This window comes from Artibeus jamaicensis, unplaced genomic scaffold, assembly GCF_021234435.1.
Source record: "Artibeus jamaicensis isolate MK-2021 breed Jamaican fruit bat unplaced genomic scaffold, CSHL_Jam_final scaffold_1689, whole genome shotgun sequence".
NCBI lineage: Eukaryota > Metazoa > Chordata > Mammalia > Chiroptera > Phyllostomidae > Artibeus > Artibeus jamaicensis.
In genome coordinates, this window is record NW_026522029.1 from 3,118,823 (window position 1) to 3,136,895 (window position 18,073).

The following is an 18,073-nucleotide window of genomic DNA, read 5'->3' on the forward strand; positions in this document are numbered from 1 at the left end:
CTTGGTTGTAGGTCCTTGCTTTTCATCACTTTGCATATTTCTTGTATGTAGGCCACTCCCTGTGGCCTACAAAGTTTCAACCCACAGTCTTTTGGGAGCTCACTTGAAGGTAACTAAACTAACAGCTTTTGTCTTACTTCTTTTGAGATTCTCTTTGTCTTTAACCTTTGCATTTTAATTATGATTAAGTAGTCATAATTAAAGGGGTGGGCCTCTTTGGGTCCATCTTGTTTGGGACTCTGCACTTCCTGGACTTATATGTCTATTTCTTTCACCCGGTTAAGGAAGTTTTCTGTCATTTTTCCAAATAGTTCGGTTCTTTTTCTGGAGTTTTGACCTGTTCTTTCGCTTGGGACAGGTTTCTTTGTCTCCTCATTGTGGCAGCCTCTCTGTGTTTGTTTCTGTGCATCAGAGCTGCTACATCTCCTGGGAGTGGTAGGTGGCCTTATGTATTAGGTGTCCTGTAGGGTCCAGCAGCACCACCTCCCCTTTCACCTGAGCTGGGTCCTTGAGGTGCAGCTGCTGTGTGGGCTGTGCACACCCTCCTCCCGTAGTTGAGGCTTGATTGTTGTTGGCACATCAATGAGAGGGATTTACCCCCCGGGTCGATTGGCTTTAAGGACTGGCTGTGACCACGGAGGATCCCCTGTGCAAGGCCCACCCCACAGAGCAGGGCTTATTTCAGGGGGCCTCTGGTGCTCGCTGAGCCCACCCCTTGGGTACATCCCTCTTGGAGGCAGTTGGGTGATGCTTTGACGTAGTCTGAAGCTGTCCACTGGCATGCTGGCTACGAGATCTCCTGGGAGGTGCAGGCCAAGGTCAGCACCACCTGGGCCTTGCCCAGGGCCACCTGGCATGAGCTACAGAGCAACCCACAGAGAGCTTCTACTTGTGCTGGGCTTAGAGGTGCCCAGGTGAGGCCAAGCTGTGAACCAAGGCCGGCTGACGCTAGTGCCAGGCCTGGGGTCCTTTCGCAAGAGGTACGTGGCATGCTGAGCCAGATGCTGCTCGTCTGAGAAGTGTTAGGACGGTCCGAAGCATGAACCAAGACAAGCCATTTGTATGGAAAAGCCACTGGAAACACCTTGGGCGGGCCTGAGAGTTGGGTGGAGCGGAATCTCCGGGAATCACCAGGGCTTGGTGAATAGTGTAAGCCGGGTTGATGGCAACTCAGATGTGGTGCCCACCTGCTGCCTTTGTGGGGGAGGGCTCGCCAAAGGAACAGTGGCCCGTGCCAGCTGCCCTCCCAGCTCCCACCCTGGTGCCAGACACTGCAGTCCATCCCCACATGTCCCTGGCTCCTTTCAAGCTGCAGCCCCATCACTGGAGCTCAGAGGGAGTCAGTCCCAAGAAGTCTGAGCAAGGGCCCTTTTAGAGGAACTGCCTGGGACTTCAGAAGCCCTCCGTCTCCCTCAGCTTCAGTCCCCGCTGGTTTTTACAGCAGGAAGTAATGGGAACTTTTCTTCCCAGCACTGGGCTGGGGCCTGGTTGGGGCTGGGAGCCCTTGCTCCTCAGGGGGGCTCCTCAGCAGCTGGGATATCCCTCCAATTTTTATCCGCCACGACTGGGCATGGGACCAGCCCATTCCACATCTCCGCCCCTCCTGCCAGTCTCCACGTGGCTGCTGCTTTAAATTCCTAGTTGTAGGACTTGCATTCAGCTAGATTACAGGTGGTTCTGAATGATGGTCCTTCTGTAGATTGGTTGTAATTTTGATGTGGTTGTGGGAGGATTCACGAGCCGCATTTACCTCTGCCACCATCTTCCCAAATGCTCTCTTTTTTGCCAGGGATCATTTTAAAAAAGAAAACCGTGTGAGGAAGTAAGATTACCCTCCACATCCCTGGTGCCAGCTCCCCTAATGTTTATAGACATGAAGCGAATGGACAGCTCTGCGAGAGGCAGGACGAGTCTCACGTCTGCAGGGTCGGGAGCCGCGTTTTCCTTTCTGTGTTTTGGATTTGTGAGCCTCCTGGGGGTGGTTCCAGGCTTGGCGAGAACTGGGGCCAGGGAACCCAAGAGTCACGTGCTGGCGAGAGCCGCAGCCCGCGCTACGTGCGGGAGCAGCCCGAGGAGCCCTCCTTTCCTGCCCCCCAGCCCGCAATCACCTACAGTGACCCGTCATCACTGGTACGGGGTGGAAGCGACGTCCAGCCCTCCTGTGGGGGGCGAGCCTGCTGTGCGTGAACAGAGCCCGCTGTGCCACGTGCTGGACTCACTGCAGATCCAGCATTTCCGAACCACTTCTGACGCACGTAGTCTGCTGGGCCAGGCGCTGAAGTGTCTCTAGAAAGGCTTCTTGGGAGCACAGCCTCTCTCTGTGTCTCTGCCTCTTCCTCACTCAAGGATGTGTTTATCGACTTGAGACAGAGATGGATGTTCGAGAGAAGCATCAACCGGCTGCCTCCCACACACACCCCGAGCAGGGACTGCACCTGCAGCCTTTTGGTGTATGTATGAGATGACGTCCCCACCAACTGAGCCACCTGGTCGGGACACGGCATCTCTAGTGAAAGCGCTGGCACTGCCCGTAGGTCAGGGGAGCATCCAACCAAGGCAGAAGTGCAAATCCCTCCTCATGCCTGGGGACCTGAGCTGGGGGTTCCTTTTCAGCGCCAGGGGACTGGGTGGCCCTTTCCTCAGCCCTGCTCTTGAGGGGCTAGCTGCTCCTGCAGGCCAGTCCTCACGGCGACGGGGTTGCCCGGCCAAGGGTCGCATCCTGCTCCTGTGTACAAGGTTAAGGGTGCTGCTCTAGACTGAGCCTCGGTTGGGCTCCCACAGTGCCCCTCACTATGTGCCCTTGGGGAAGTCACTTACCCTCTCTGAGCCTTGGTTGCCTCATCTGTAAAAACTGGGACAGCAGGAAGATGAAATGAACCTGGGTCATGAACTTAATACAGGATGTGGCCCACAGTAGGTGTTCAAGTTGTTTGCTGTTTTGTTACTTCTCAACTCAGAAACTTCCAAGGGCTTCCCAGCACCTCAAGGTCTCACCCCCTCCCACTTTCCAAGTTGACCCTGAGTTTCTACCAGCCCCGGGCAGAAGAGAAACTTGATTTCCTCAGGTTTTGAGCTACACACGGCATCTGCCTGGTGTTCTGCATGTCTCAGATTACTGGGAACGACTTAAAGCAGCAGGCCTCACAGTCCAAGCCATTGGTCCCAGAGATTTCACTGATAGACATATCTTTAAAATTTTGATGGCTTCATCGCACCCTTGACATTTGGGACCAGCAGGTTCCTGGCTGTGGGGCCAGTCCTGTGCGTCACAGGGTTTGAGCAGCTTCTCTGGCCTCCCCCACAGGTGCCAGCAGTACCTCCCAGGTTGTGGTGACCACAAATGTCTCCAGACACTGCCCAATGTCCCCTGTTGGCGGAGAGAGGAACAGAACTGAGAACCAGGAGAACAGGTTCATTATGCAGATTTGAACCTCTCAAATCATTGTGGGGTTTTTTTCTTCTAATTGGCAGGATCATTAGAGAAACCACAATTCCCCTCATTTTCAGAACGAAAGGCACAGATGGGTTCATCGACTGCATGGTTGTGATCACACTCACCAGCATCGTCAGCACGAGGGAACTGCAGGCCCACTCTGACTCACTCCGTCTGCGGTCCCAGGAGGGCTGAGGTATTCTTGTCCCCACTTGCAGAGGTCTGGCAGGGCGGGGGCCCACGGTGTGACCTCCACCAGGGGGAACAGCTCCGAGGAAGCGCTCCAAGCAAGGGCCTCTTCATCCTCAGACCTTCCGGGGTCAGCACACCTCATGCAAAGCAATAATGCCGGCAAAGCAACCTGCTTACAAACAATGCTTCATTTACAGTAAATAACTAAGCTAATTAGAAGTAATGATCCTCCAGACAGTCTCAACGTCTAATTATTCTCTTCTCAAAAATAGGCATTTGCTGGATGCATTGCAGAGTGATAAAAAAAACAACAACAACACAGAGAATTTTGCATTCCAATTTTCTATTTCTCTCTGAATTATTAATTAATAATAATATATTCCAAGACTTTTTTATTTACAATTCCAGGCATGAACCCTTTGTGAACGATCACATGAACTTTTAAATTTAATTAAATAGCAGTCTTGTCCTGCCCCTCAGCCACACGGGGGTCTCTCTTCCTGTAGATCTGAACCCAGGTTCTGGCGACGGGGCCTGGCCTGATGATGACCCTGAACAAATCGCGAGGCCCAGGGACCAATAAGAAAAACTGCCGCTCCAGGAAGTGGCTGTTTCCCCACAAAGGCCACGCGGGTCTCATTTTAAGTACCTTCTGAAACCATCAGTGCCTCAGGTGGACGTGCGTGTGCTGGACTGGGCCCAAACGGAGCCCTCCGGCCAGTGCTTCGACGGGACTTAGGCGTCCAAGGGCAAGGCCGAGATCCGTGTCTCTGGGAGCCCCAGTCCGACGTGTGACGAAAAGGTGATTCACGTCTTGACTGCTAAATCTAGAAGGACACACTGTGGAGGCTCAGTGACGCTTGGCCCAGGAACCATGAAGTTTCTCAAAAGGAAAAACATTTGTTGCTGCTCTCTCGCCTCTGCCACGGTGAGGGGCAGACCAGATGAAGCCATGTCGCTACTGGAAACAGGTCCCAAGACTGTCTGGGAATCTGTCCCCCAGATAACATGATCTGTGCGACTAGAGCTCAGGGCAGGGGCGTTGGGCTGGGTGTTGGGCTGAATCCTGCCTTTGAGCTTGTGGCTGAGGATTCAAGGGCTCCGCCACCCTCCACCTGCACAGATACTGGTTTAAAGATGCAAACATGAGTCATGGCAAATGTTCAAAGGTCTAAACATGGGCTGGTATTGATTATCAAGAAAAGCTTCTTTGTATAACTGGTAGGTACAAAGCAGATGGGGGGAGGTTAAGAACAGTATAGGAAATGGAGAAGCCGAAGAACTTACATGAACAACCCATGGACACGAACTAAGGCTGGAGGGTAATGCCAGAGGGGGGTGTGCAGGGCAGGGGGGCGGAATAAAGGACAGAAATAAATGGGATGGCCATAACAGCATAATTGATAAAATATACTCAAATAAGAAGAAGAAATTTAATTAAATAATTTGGAAGCAATTAATGTATACATTTGGACTTGTGGCATAAGATAAATGTTTCTTTTCCAAGTAGTGTTTGCTGCTAAAGACCCTTCCAAGATGCTAAACCTCAGGAAAATGATAAGCCGTCCATAAGCCTGGCATTCTAGAAACTGCTGAAAGCAGCATCAGTGTTTAGACACCCACGTCGGTGGCTGACCCTTGGAGAGCCCGGCTGCCCCGTTTCCCAGCTCTGAGACAAGCAAAGCTGCTCGAACAAGCCCGCAGGCAGGTGGGGTGGGCGGCAGGGAGGCAGGCTCCGATCCACCTCCCCACCAAAACTTCCCTTGAAGGGATTTGAGAGAACATATCAAAAAGCCAGTGTGACTGCCCAGTGTGTTAAATACTTGGTGGCATTTCTGTTGTGTCATTGACCTGTCATGGCACAGAAGGGGTACCTGGCCTCGGGGACAACGTAGGCTGGGCACAAGACTGTAACAAATTCTCACTCGGCGGCTTTGGGGTAGGGCTATTCCAACTTTCCCAGGCCTGTGGGCAGCTGTCAGTCATGATGACAGCAAGGTCTGACCTGCACTGAGCTGGCCCCCTCGGAGACCTGACCAGCAGGGCTCCTGTCAGGGCCCCTGTCATTGTCCCCCAGGCCCATGGGGAGGCAGGACTTGGGTTCCATGTTAGGGTTGGCAACACCGAGGCTCTGCAGGGTTAAGAAAATCGCCAAACACAGCACAGTGGACACGTGGTGGAATGTGAACATGGGTCACCAGGGTGGGGGAGGGACTGTTGAGTCCCATAGGTCTTGGGGCTCACTGGTCTCCCTCCAACATCTTCCCACTCAGCTGGTTTTTAAATGGACTCACGACACCTGGGTTGCCCTGTTGCTTTTTGATCTTCATTTCGGTGGGGGGGGGTTGTTGCTGTATTTCAGTTTTTATAGATTGTCTGCCCCTCTCTCTCACCCTGAGGACAAAACGTGCTGCTGGCCCCTCCCACTGGGGCCCTCGCCTCTCCTCACCCTGCCCCCTCACGGTCAAACCTGCCCACCACACACAATGTATGAGGTTATCCCAGGGTCTCTGAGTGGGGCGCCCCAGGGACCCCACCCCTCAGGGACTCCCAGGGTCCAAGGCACGTCCTGGATGCCAGGTGCCGCCAGATTAAGTGGCAGTGGGACAAGGAAGATCTCAGTGCGGGTGAGCCCACTGCCCTGGTACTGAATGTCCACATGCGGCTGGGCAGGACCGATGCGCATCAGGATGTGGGGGTCCGAGGGGAGGGTCTTGACCACGTTCCTGTGATGCTCCAGCAGAGCCCATGCCGTCTCCAGCTCCGAGATGCCTGCTGGCACCATCAGGTGGTTCTGGCCTTCAGATGCAGGGGGCCAGTCAAAGGTGGTGTGGTAAATCTCTGCCAGGACAGGATGACAGGGCTGCTGAGGAGGCCACTGCGGGAGATTGGGGGATGAAGGGGGGGCTGGGGTATGCAGGGTGGTGGACAGCGTGGGAGGCCCACCTCCAGTTTGAGGGGCGATTCTCTTCCCCAAGTTCCTTTCAATCAGGACTGTGTCTGGGGCGCTCAGCACTACCGGGAGGCAAAGAAGGAAACCAGATGTGCTAGGCAGCAGGTCCCAGACATTTGACTCTCATGCAGCAGGAACCAGTCTAACGGGTCTCCCACAGTATAATGACGTTAAACCCACCACCACTTCCCAACCCCAGGGGTGGGGGGTGGCTTCTCAGAACCAGACCCAAAGGACTCGCTCTCTGGGCCCAGGACAGGGCACACTCTGCCCATCTGGCTTCTAACAAGTTTCACTGTCACAAATAACACTCTGAGGCCCTGGCCAGGCAGCTCCCTCCGTTAGAGCACAGGCCCCATATGCCAAGGTGGCGGGTTCCATCCCTCCGCAGGGCACAAACCAGAATCAGCCAATGAATGAATCAGCAAGTGGAGCAACAAGTAAATCCTGTCTCTCTCTCCCCCCATCTCTAAAATCAATCAATAATTTTAAAAAAATTTATGGAATTTGAGAAATAATTCATGAATTCTAACAGTCTAATTCAAGTGTCTTGTGTGGTTTGGGGGCCCCACCTGACCACGATGGAGAAGCCAGCAGCGCTAAGCACAGCTAAGCACACTTCCCCTCGGGTTCACAGCTGGCAACACATTGGCGTTTATTTGGACATCAGGGCTCCTGTTCCTGGGAGAGTTCCTTCAACTCCCTCCTTGCACAAGGGCAATTCTGGCGTCTCTCTCCCAAAGAAAAGGGGCAGCCAGGGAGGCTGACGCGAGCAGCTAGGAGTGATCTGCTCTGGGATCTGGTGGATTCGAGGGGAGCGCACGGCCAACCTAAAGGCTAACAGAGGGAGCGAGCATTCCAAGTGCTTGTCCTGCCCACGCGGTGGAGATTTTTGCGGGCCTAACGGTAAGCCAACAAATGTGACCCCTCAGCCCGAGAAAAATCCACAGCTGAAGTGGAGGGAAAGAGTCAAGAGGGAAACTGAGAAGGGAGAAACTACAGGGTCGAAATCCCAGCCCCCCTGAAGGGCGTGCTGGGATTGGGGGTCAGGCTGAAGGAAAAGGTGGCATGCACTTGAACGAGCAGAGAATGGAGTGTAAGGTGCTGCACCGGTAACCCCACTCATCCTAGCGGCTGTTTGGCATTTCCCGTTTCATTGTAACACTTGAGGAAAGCGTGGCTTCAAGAGACTGCAAGTCGCTGGTCGCGTTAGCCAAGAGTCACTGGCAGGAAAAGTAGGCTCCGCGCAGCGCCGGCTGCTAGAAAGCACTGAAGGAATAAAGTTTTTCAGAGCCTCCCTGCCCATCGGAAGAGTTCTGCTGTCCCTCAAGGCCCAGCAGAGTGTTGGGTAGCTTTGGGGGAGGGAACCGTCCAGCTCCGAGACCAAGGGAAAGCGCGAGAGGTCACGCGCGCGACCGCGCATGCGCGAGGGAACGGGGACTCCGCCCTGTGTTGTAGACTGACGCTGTGGGCTACGAGCGCGACGGGACCAGACGGAATGGGGGAGGGGCGGGGCGGGGCGTGGAGGGCGGGGCGAGGGCGAGGGCGAGGGCGGGGAGAAGGAGGTCAGGGCGGGAAGGTCCTGGGGCTGCTACGGCGCCCAGGCATTGGCGCTCTGGAGGCGCCATGGGCAAGGTCAGGGTCTCGCGGCGGACCGCAGCAGAAGCGGTGGTCAAACTGGCCATCCTCTTGCTCCTGTTCGGTGAGTGGCGGCCTTCCCCGGAGTCCCCGCGGGGACTAGGCGGGCGCTGGGATGTCCGAGGTCTCAGGACTTTGGGGCCGGGTGGAAGGGTGTGGCCCGAGGCCACTGCAAGTTGAGTTCGGGCTAAGGGAAGAGTGACAGTGTGTAAAAACGCAGCGAGGGGACTTTGTCTGGGAGAGAGAGCTGTCACTGCATCTGCAGGTTCCCCTTGGGTGGATTGGCTGGCAGCAACTTGGACGTCAGGCGCCGGGATCGCGTTTGGGAAGGAGCCGGAACGACTCCAGCTCGTTCACCCGAGCCTGCGCTGATTCCTTACTTTCTCTGGAGTTCTTTTTAAGCCCCGCCGCCCCCCACGCGGCTCCCCTTCCCACGAGTGTTCCCCGGAAGGGCGTGCCTTTTTCTCAGATTACAGTCTGAGTTACTCGTGCCTCAGTCACTCGGGCAGGAGACACGGACCCACCTGCCCAACAACTAGTTTGGCAGAGGCGCGCCGCTCCTCTCCCAGCGGCGTTGCAGGCCTGCCCCTCAGAGGTGGGCCGGGGAAAGGGCGGAAAGAAGTGTCCATAGGCTAAGTTCTCACAGAAAGAATTCTCAGTAGGGCAGCAGGTGCGCCTTTCCTCCTGCTTCAACGCGTAAAAGAACTACCGTGTGTCTAGAGCTGCCCTTAACTCTATCACCTTTCTTCTAATCGTCACAAAAGCCCCCTAACATTGGTTTCACTGCGCCCATTTTTATCTCCCCACCCTCATAAACCCTTCCACACACAGGCCCCTAGTTAAGTGATAGCCCAACCCCAGGAGCATAGTAATAACTCCCTTAGTTAGCTTCTCTGTATTCTTTGGGGTTTCCCATCAGGGTCTCCTTAGCACTTCCTATCCGGTCAACCTTCCATCTCCGGATGCTGAATTCAGCATCCATGGTGTGCCTGACAGGTACCTTCATCTGAGGAGTACAACCTAGGGGGAGAGGCTGAACTCTGCTCAGAGTACCTCCTTGATAAGACACAGAAGTAAATGTAAGAGAGGTTACACGTGATGTGTTTAATGTGTGTGGGGTACATGGCAGGAGAGGGCAAAGAAGTGTCCTTAGCCGATGGCCTCACTTCACATATCTTTTGTAAAACGGACTTCACGACAGCTGGTTTGTGGGCGTGCCAAGATGTGGGGCAAGATTCCAGGAGGAGGAGAGCAGGTAAGGAAGACAGGGCCGCACAGTCTACGGAGGGAGATTGGGCAACACAGAATCACTTGGTGTCACTGCAAAGGAAGTGTGTCCACTCGAGCTGGAGGCCCTGCACAACGCCCTAAATGTCCCCTTTGGGAGTTTGGATTCTCTTCTCCAGGCAAAGAATTGTTCTGGAGCCTGTCAGGCCCAGAACCATGCACTCAGGAAGAATAATCTGGCAGGAGCAGAGAGGAGGAACTGAGGGCAGAGACCATCACAGGGCATAAGGAGCTGGGAGGCTCTCTCATGCAGGGGGCCAGGGGGGACGGGCTACAGGACATGGGGAGAGACACCAACAGAGCTGATCTCTTCCCAGTTCCAGATGCACCTTTGCTGACCATTGCCTGAACCCATGGTCCCCTCAATTGAAAACCCAGTTTACTCAAGTTCCATATCCTCCAGCAACTATTCTCTGAACAGTTCTGTCACAGTGGCATCTGCCACCTAGTTCATGTATCATTCAGAGATCATGTCATTCAGCAAGCATGAATGTCACCTGCTCTGAATAGGCCACGCCCAGACAAGGCCGAATGGATGGTGTACCCCACAGAAGGTGAGCCCTTTGGGGTGGAACCTGCCTCACTGGGGGAGCTGCCTGCCAGTGACTGACAGCACCAGCTCTAGTGTCAGATGCCTGGCTTCAGACCCCGGCCCCACCCCTCACTCAAGTCATAACTTCTTTAAAGTTACCACACTTCTGTGTGCCTCGGTATCTTTGCCTTTGAAGAGAGAGAGGGAAAACCACTCATGTGAGAGAAGGGATAATAACAGTATCTATTTCATAGAATAATTGTGAACATCAGTCATTCAATAAATACTTGAGGGTCAGCCCTGGGTCAGACCCTGTACAAGGGCCTGAGGATGCAGCACCGAGCAGACTCCTTCCTGCCTTTGGGAAGCTTATGTTAAGGTGGGGAAGACAGTAAGTAGCTAAATGAGTAACTAGGTAGGTAGGGGGTTCAGTTACTGATTGGTAACGCAGAAGAAAGGGGAGGGGAAGTGGTTAAAATTTTCTTTTAAGTGTTAAAAACTTGGGAACATTTAAAATGTGTAGAAGAGCTGCCAAAAATAGTACAGGAACATTTCGTCACTTTTGGTTCACTTCTCCTTTTGCACCTACATGCATATACTTAACATTTGTTTATGCTAAACCATTGGAGGGTTGCGGCTCCTCCAAATATTTCATCATGTGTCTTCTAGGAAGACCGGTGTCTTGTCATAGAGCCCGGAAGCCAGACACAGCTCCTGCCGCATTGGAAAGTCATGCCTCTTTAATCCCCTTTAACCTAAAACTTGTGGTTAACTTTGTGTGTGTGTGTGTGTGTCTTTTGTGACATCAGTGGTTTTGAAGGGTCTGTTGTTTGATACAATGTCTCTCAATCTGGATTGTCTGTTTCCTCATGTCTATGATGGGACATTTTGTGGGACAGGTTTTTGTAGGTGCATCTCGTGGGTGGCAGATGCAGCCCAGTTGTCTCATTACTGGAGATGTTAACTTCAGTTATTTGGTCCAGGTGAGGCTCATCAGCTTTCTTTATTGTAGAGGCATCTCCCCCCTTCGTAAGCAGTACATGATTTATTAAGTGACACTTGGAGATTGTGTGATTATCCTGTTCCCCAACAATCTTTCATGCAATGGTTTATCGTCCGGTGGCCATTCTTCCCTGAGTCAATTATCACTATTTGTAGATGGCAATTTTCTTGATAAATTATTGACAAATTTTAAAGATTTTATTTTATTTTTAGAGAGAAGGGAAGGAGAAAGAGAAAGAGAGAAACATCAATGTGTGGTTGCCTCTTATGTGTCCCCTATTGGGGGACCTGGCCCACAACCCAGGCATGTGCCCCGACTGGGAATTGAACCAGTGACCCTTTGCTTCGCAGGCCTGCGCTCAATCCACTGAGCTACACCAGCCAGGGTACATTATTGACATTCTTCAGTAATGAAGAGCTTACTTTCATTTCATTGGCTTATTATTAGTATGGACTCATGGATGTTTTCTAAGGCATTATTCCTGTGTGTTCCATTTTGATGTTCAGTGATCCCAAATCTGCAAGTGGGATCCCCTACAGGCTTTAGCTCCCTTTTGCCCTGTTTCCAAGAATTTTTGAGCGCTTCCTTTTTTTTTCTGGCACAGAAACAAGTTCTGGGCTCCTTTCTTACCATTCCTGCCTCACCCTTGGAATCAGATATTTTCTTGTTCCTTTTAGTGGGGGTGGTATTCAGAAACGCTCTGAGTGCTGGTTGTGCTCAAAGTGCTGAGCTCCTGGTTCCAGGCGCTGCCTGTTGCCAGAGCTGGGAAACAGAGTTTACGCAGAGTCGTGGGGTTATTGTGTTACGGCTCAGGCTAATCCAGTCATTCGATTCTTCTTCCTTCTCCTCCCTTCCATCTGTGTATTTTGCTTCTCCACCTTGAAAATACACTGAAGCTTAGCATCAACATCTTTTCCTGATTTATGTGGAAATGTACTGAAGTTTAGTAGCATCCGTATATTTTTCTATTTTATGTTAAACGCAAAATAGTGTCCTAATTGCTGTCCCATTACCATGACCAAGCACAGACGTTACTAAATACAGTTCAGGATTTCTTTGCTGTCCTTTTTATTTTCCCATGTACCCCACTGGATATGCACAGAATACTGGAGTTTAAAGGTACTTGAGTCAACCTTTTTTTTTCCTTCTGTGTGATTATGTTATCAATTTGTATATAAGTTGCATTAATTGGTTTGTTTATTCAACTTCGGGTTTTTTCCCCTTGCTTTGATTTTTAAATATGTTATACACTAACATCCAAATCACAGCCGTAGAAAATAATATGCTCAGTGAAATTCTATGGTCTCCCTCCACTCCCCCTATAGCATAGAATCTGTTTCTCTTTTGCCTTCTTGTTTTTGTTTGCTGACATAAACCAATACATATGTTTATTTCTAAGTCCTTTTCTTAAACAGCAGGCAACATACACTATATACTCTTTATACCTTGCTTTTGTCAATTAACCATGTGTCTGGAAAATCATTCTCTGTCACTTCATAGAAATCACCTTCATTCCTTCTGCGCAGCTGCCTAGTGCCCCATGGGGTGGAGGGATGACATCACATTCGGCCACTCTTTGGGGGTTAGTATTTTGTATACTGTGGGCAGGAGAGGGTCTCTTTAAAAGGGTGGCAGCATAGGCTTAAGAAATCAAGAGAGCAGGCTGGGTGACTGGCGGGGGACTAGTAACCCAGGCAGACAGGGTGGCAGCAAAGCTCTGCAACAGGCTTCAGTCATTTAATGAACTTCAAGGAGATAATTCTAGCAGGAAGTGTAGTTGTAAAAACAGCTAGGACTGGATCCTAGAGATGACATTTGGTGGGCCCTTTAAAAACTGTGACGTTTTTACTCCCAGCAATATGGAAAGGTTTGGAGGGTTTTGAACAGGAGTGAAACCATGATGCCCGAATTAAATGAATTATTCTGGGTGCTGAGTGGAGCATATTCTGTGGAGCCCGAGGGGCAAAGGAGCAGCACGGAGCAGGTTTGTTTCCGGCCGGGAGGCTGCGGGAACACTGCAGATGGGAATCGAGACTCTGGGGGCAGGTGAGAAGTGGGCGATACTGGGATGTGTTTCAACCGTAGAGAAGGCAGGGTTTTGATATGGGATTGTGTCAGTGGGTTGTTGATATATACACTGGGCAAGTAGCAAGTTCAAAAACAGGAACTGTTATTGCATGAGCTCTTTTTAGCAGAGCCTGCCCTAGTCTGATGCTCTCTACCTTTTATGGATCCCTTTTCTTGTCAGCTGTCTCTCCAACTAGTGTTTGGTTCCTTGTGTGCAGGAAGGCATATACTACTTCTTAAAAAATTCCTTCCATTGAAAAAGGAATTTCTACCTTTTGCAACAGCATGTATGGAAATGGAGAATATTATGCTAAGTGAAATAAGCCTGTTGGTGAAAGACAAATACCATATGATCTCACCTATCAGAGGAATCTAATGAATAAAATAAACTACTGAGCAAAACAGAACCAGAGGCATAGAAACATGGAGCAGACTGACAGTGACCAGAGGGGAGGGTGGAGGAGATAACGGTGGAAAGAAGGGGAAGGGACCAGTCAGAGAACACGTGTGAATGACCCACGGACATGGACAACAGTGTGGGAAAGGACTGTGGGAGCAGAGTGTGGTCTGGGTGGAGGAGGGCAAAGGGGGAAGAATTGGGACAACTATAAAATAATAACAATAAATTTTAAAAAATTACTTTATGTATTGAAAAAATCTGAACCATGAGATAACACTATTTGTCAAGCATATCTCCATTTTAAGTTATCTCACGTTATTATGGGAGACTTGTTCACCAACTTGGCTGCAGTCAAGATGCAGAGGGTCTGCGGTGCGTTCACGTCGGAAAGTTGCTCTCAGCGTTACAGTGGGGTGTGGATCGGGACAGCGGCCGTGAGCGGGGCACACACTCTGTGCTGCGTGCTGTGCTTAGTAGTTGAGATTTTTGTTTTCATTTCACCGTCACATGTTTTTTTCTTTTTAGACTTTATTTCTTTATCTTTAGAGAGAAGGGAACGGAGAGAAACATTGACATATAAGAGAAACTTCGATTGGTTGCCTCTTGCACACCCCCAACTGGGGACCTGGCCCAGAACCCAGGCATGTGCCCTGACTGGGAATCAAACTGGTGACCTTCTGGTTCGCAGGCTGGTGTTCAATCCACTGAGCCACAGCAGTCAGGGCATCACACCATTTTTTTTTAAAGGCGGGGACTATTAAAGAGAACAATGCTTAGGCTAAATACCTTGTTTCAAGTTTACAGAGCAGGTATGTGTCAGAGTGAGCTAGAACCCAGGTCTCTGGCTCAGCTCCTGCTTCCCTGACCCACGATTACGTAGATAAGTGCCTGTTTGAACCTTGGTGAAGCCATGGTCTCTTCATGTGACATGTATACACTGTCCCATGCAGTTTTGCAAAGGCGTGTGAAATTATATAGGGCAGCACAGTGACCAATCAGGTCGGGCTGCAGTCATCATAATCTGCAGGAGGGGCGTGGGAAAACCTTCAGGCCATGGAATTCAGAATGGTAGTTATTTACATATTTATTAACATTTTGCCCTAGTTATACTCTCTCTATACACCCACACCTCACTCCTAAATACTTTTGCGTAATTCCAATAACATTATAATATTTACAAAAATGATAGTAATCTCATAATATCCCCTACTTTCTCCCGTCACTCAGATTTCCTCACTTCTCACAAGAGTGGCTTTTTGAAATAGCAAAGCAAGAGAGGATCTAGTCAAATTTTACACATTGCATTTAGTGCTGTGTTTCTGGTTTAATCTTGATAGGTATCTTTTAGAAATTTGAAAGAGACTTGGAACCACTTTTTAAGAACTAGATATAGGAATTTGTGCCATTGCCCTCGGTCACACTTAATGTTTCTTTAGCGAAAACAGGCTTTGAGGGGAAGTGTTGGTTTCCCTGTTTAAAAGCAGAAAGCTTGCCTGTATACATCAGCCCCGAATGGCACAGGTGTTCTGTCTTTGACTTCTTATTTGTTTCTTCTTGAGCAGAAAACTTTTTAAAGCTTTCCCTCGAGGGCACGGCTCCTTAGATTCTGCAGTGACAAATTGAACTCTCTCAGGGTGGAAGGTGGAACCAGGACACCCCCCCATTCTGGGTGCTCAGACGGATTGAGGTTCGAATGTAAGATGGTGAGACTGAGGCCCTCCTCAGCTAAGTGCCAGAAAACATGACAGCAGCTCCTCTTTGGAGGTGGCTTTTGTGTCAGTCTGCCGGCCTCCAAGGAGAGTGCCTGTCAGTTTTTTTATAGGCCTGATCCTCTCCTTTGGCTTCTTCCCCTTGTCCCTTTGGCCTTCCACTTACCAGATGCTGCTGGTACCTAGACTGGTGAGCTCTTAGCCTATGACCCTGGGGCTCCAAAGGAAAACCGTGGGAATGAGGATAAACCATGGCCCAGAATCGCTGAACTAAATTCATGTCTGTCTTCTGCACCCAGTTGGGAGCCCTTAATCAATCCACGGTCTATCCTTGGTATCATTGGCAAATATATTTTCCAATACAGTTGGTTGTTTTTCCTTTTTGCTGATTTTTCTTTAGCTGTGCTGAAGCCTTTTAATTTGATGAAGTCCCGTTGGTTTATTCTTGCCTTTATGTCCCTTGCTGGAGGGGACATATCAGGAAAAATAAATGCTATATAGAATATCTGAGATTTTCCTGCTTATGTTCTCCTCTAGGACTTTTATGGTATCATGACTTATTTTTAAGTCTTTTATCCATCTTGAGTTTATTTTTGTGTATGGTGTAGTAAGTTCGTGGTTGAGTTTCTTTTTTTTTTTTGCTTGTAGCTGTCCAGATCTCCCAACACCAGTTCCTGAAGAGGTTATTTTTACTCCATCTTATGCTTCAGCCCTCTCTGTCAAATAATTGACCACAGAGACATGGGTTTATTTCTGGGCTCTCTATTCAGTTCCATTGGTCAATGTGTCTGTTCTTATGCCAATTCCAGACTGTTTTGATTACAGTGGCCTTGTAGTATAGTTTGATATCGGGTATTGTGATCCCTCCTTCTATTTTGTTCTTCTTTCTCAAAATTGCTGAGGCTATTTGGTGTTGTTTATTATTCCATATAAATTTTTGAAATGTTTGTTCTGTGTCTGCAAAATATGTCATTGGTATTTTAATAGGGATTGCACTGAATCTATAAATTGCTTTGGGTAGTATGGACATTTTAATGATGTTAATTCTTCCAATCCATGAACATGGTATATGTTTCCATTTGTTTTGTGTCTTCCTTAATTTCTTTCTTTAGTGTTCTGTAGTTATTCTGAGTACAGGTCTTTTACCTCTTTGGTTATGTTTATTCTTTGGTACTTTATTTTTCTTGTTGCTATAGCAAATGGGATTTTTTTCTTGATTTCTGTTTCTGATATTTTGTTGTTGGTGTATAAAAATGCCTTCAGTTTCTGAATATTGACTTTGTACCCACTGTTTGGCCAAATTCATTAACTAGGTCGAATAATTTTTTGGTGGCGTCTATAAGATTTTCTATGTACACTATCATATCATCTGTAAACATTGACAGTTTTACTTCCTCCTTTCCAATCTTCAAAATATGTAAAGAACTCACATGACTCCACTCCTGGAAGACAAACATCCCAATTAAAAAATGGGCAAAAGACCTGAACAGACACTTTTCCAAGGAGGACATACAGAGGGCCCAGAGACACATGAAAAGATGCTCAGTCAGCATCAATAGCCATCAGAGAAATGCAAATTAAAACCACAATGAGATACCACTTCACACCAGTCAGAATGGCCATCATAAACAAATGAACAAACAGCAAGTGCTGGTGAGGTTGTAGAGAAAAGGGAACCCTAGTACACTGTTGGTGGGAATGCAGACTGGTGCAGCCACTGTGGAAAACAGTACGGAATTTCCTCAAAAAACTAAAAATGGAACTGCCTTCTGACATGGCAATTCAACTGCTGGGAGTATACCATAAGAATCCTGAAACACCAATTCAAAAGAAACTATGCACACCAATGTTCACACAAGCACAATTTACAGCACACAAGCCAAGTGCTGGAAACAGCCTAAATGCCCATCAGTAAATGAGTGGATCAAAAAACCACAGTACATTTGCACAATGGAATACTATGCAGCAGAAAGAAAGAAGGAGCTCCTACCCTTTGTGACGGCATTGACCGAACTGGAGACCACTATGCTAAGTGAAATAAGCCAGGCAGTGAAAGAGAAATACCACATGATCTCACCTATAAGTGTAACCTAATAAAACAAACAAACAAGCAAGCAAAATAGAACCAGAGACATGGAAATAAAAAACAAACTGACAGTGACCAGAGGGGAGGGGGCAGGGATAACAGGGGAAAGAAGGGGAGGGGTCATTAAGGAACATGTGTAAAGGACCCATGGACAAGGACAGCGGCTGGGGAGGGTGGAATGTGGGAGGTTGGGGGGTGGGTAGGTCAGGGGGAGAAAATGGGGTGAAAATGGGGACACCTGTAACTGAACAACAATTTGAAACAAAATAAAACAAAGGTCTATTCTTTATGACCTTCATCTGTTCTGTCAACCAAGTCTCCATCTGAGGGACCCAAATTATTTTGATAGGCTCGTTCTTAGGAAATGAGCCACTCTGGGTTCCTAGTGACAAGTCACTTTCTTTTCATAATGTTTCCAAAATGCCTGTTGGGATTAGAGCCTGAACTTCGATTAGGCTTGCTGGTGGTTTCTTGAACATTTCCCCATACAACAGTTCAGTTAAAAACAAGAAAAAAAATCAAGGTTAATATGCACATTCATCAATAATAATTCAGATTAATAAGAAAGTAATAAGGCTATGTCATAAATAGGTTACAATAGTTGAGCTAATAAATGGACAATAAAGGGATTATAAAGACATTTTTTAATGAAATGACCCATAGTATATTGAAATACCTTGAATCAGACTTTAGAGAATAGATTTTAAAAGACTGCCAGAGTCTTAAACCACTGCAGTAAGAACCTTGTTCCCCAAAGCAGGCTGTAGATCTCA

At 48.9% G+C, this 18,073-nt stretch overlaps 1 protein-coding gene across 2 annotated transcripts in view; it reads left to right on the forward strand.

Annotated features, from left to right (window-relative positions):
- Positions 1-8,139: 8,139 nt before the first annotated feature.
- CD58 (CD58 molecule) overlaps positions 8,140-18,073 on the forward strand; it is a 57,292-nt gene continuing 47,358 nt past the window's right edge. For both annotated transcript variants that reach the window (XM_037135095.2, XM_037135093.2), the window contains exon 1: positions 8,140-8,280. In XM_037135095.2, the coding sequence (XP_036990990.2) occupies positions 8,205-8,280 (76 nt within the window). In that variant the 5' untranslated portion in view covers positions 8,140-8,204. The remainder of the gene's footprint in view (positions 8,281-18,073) is intronic.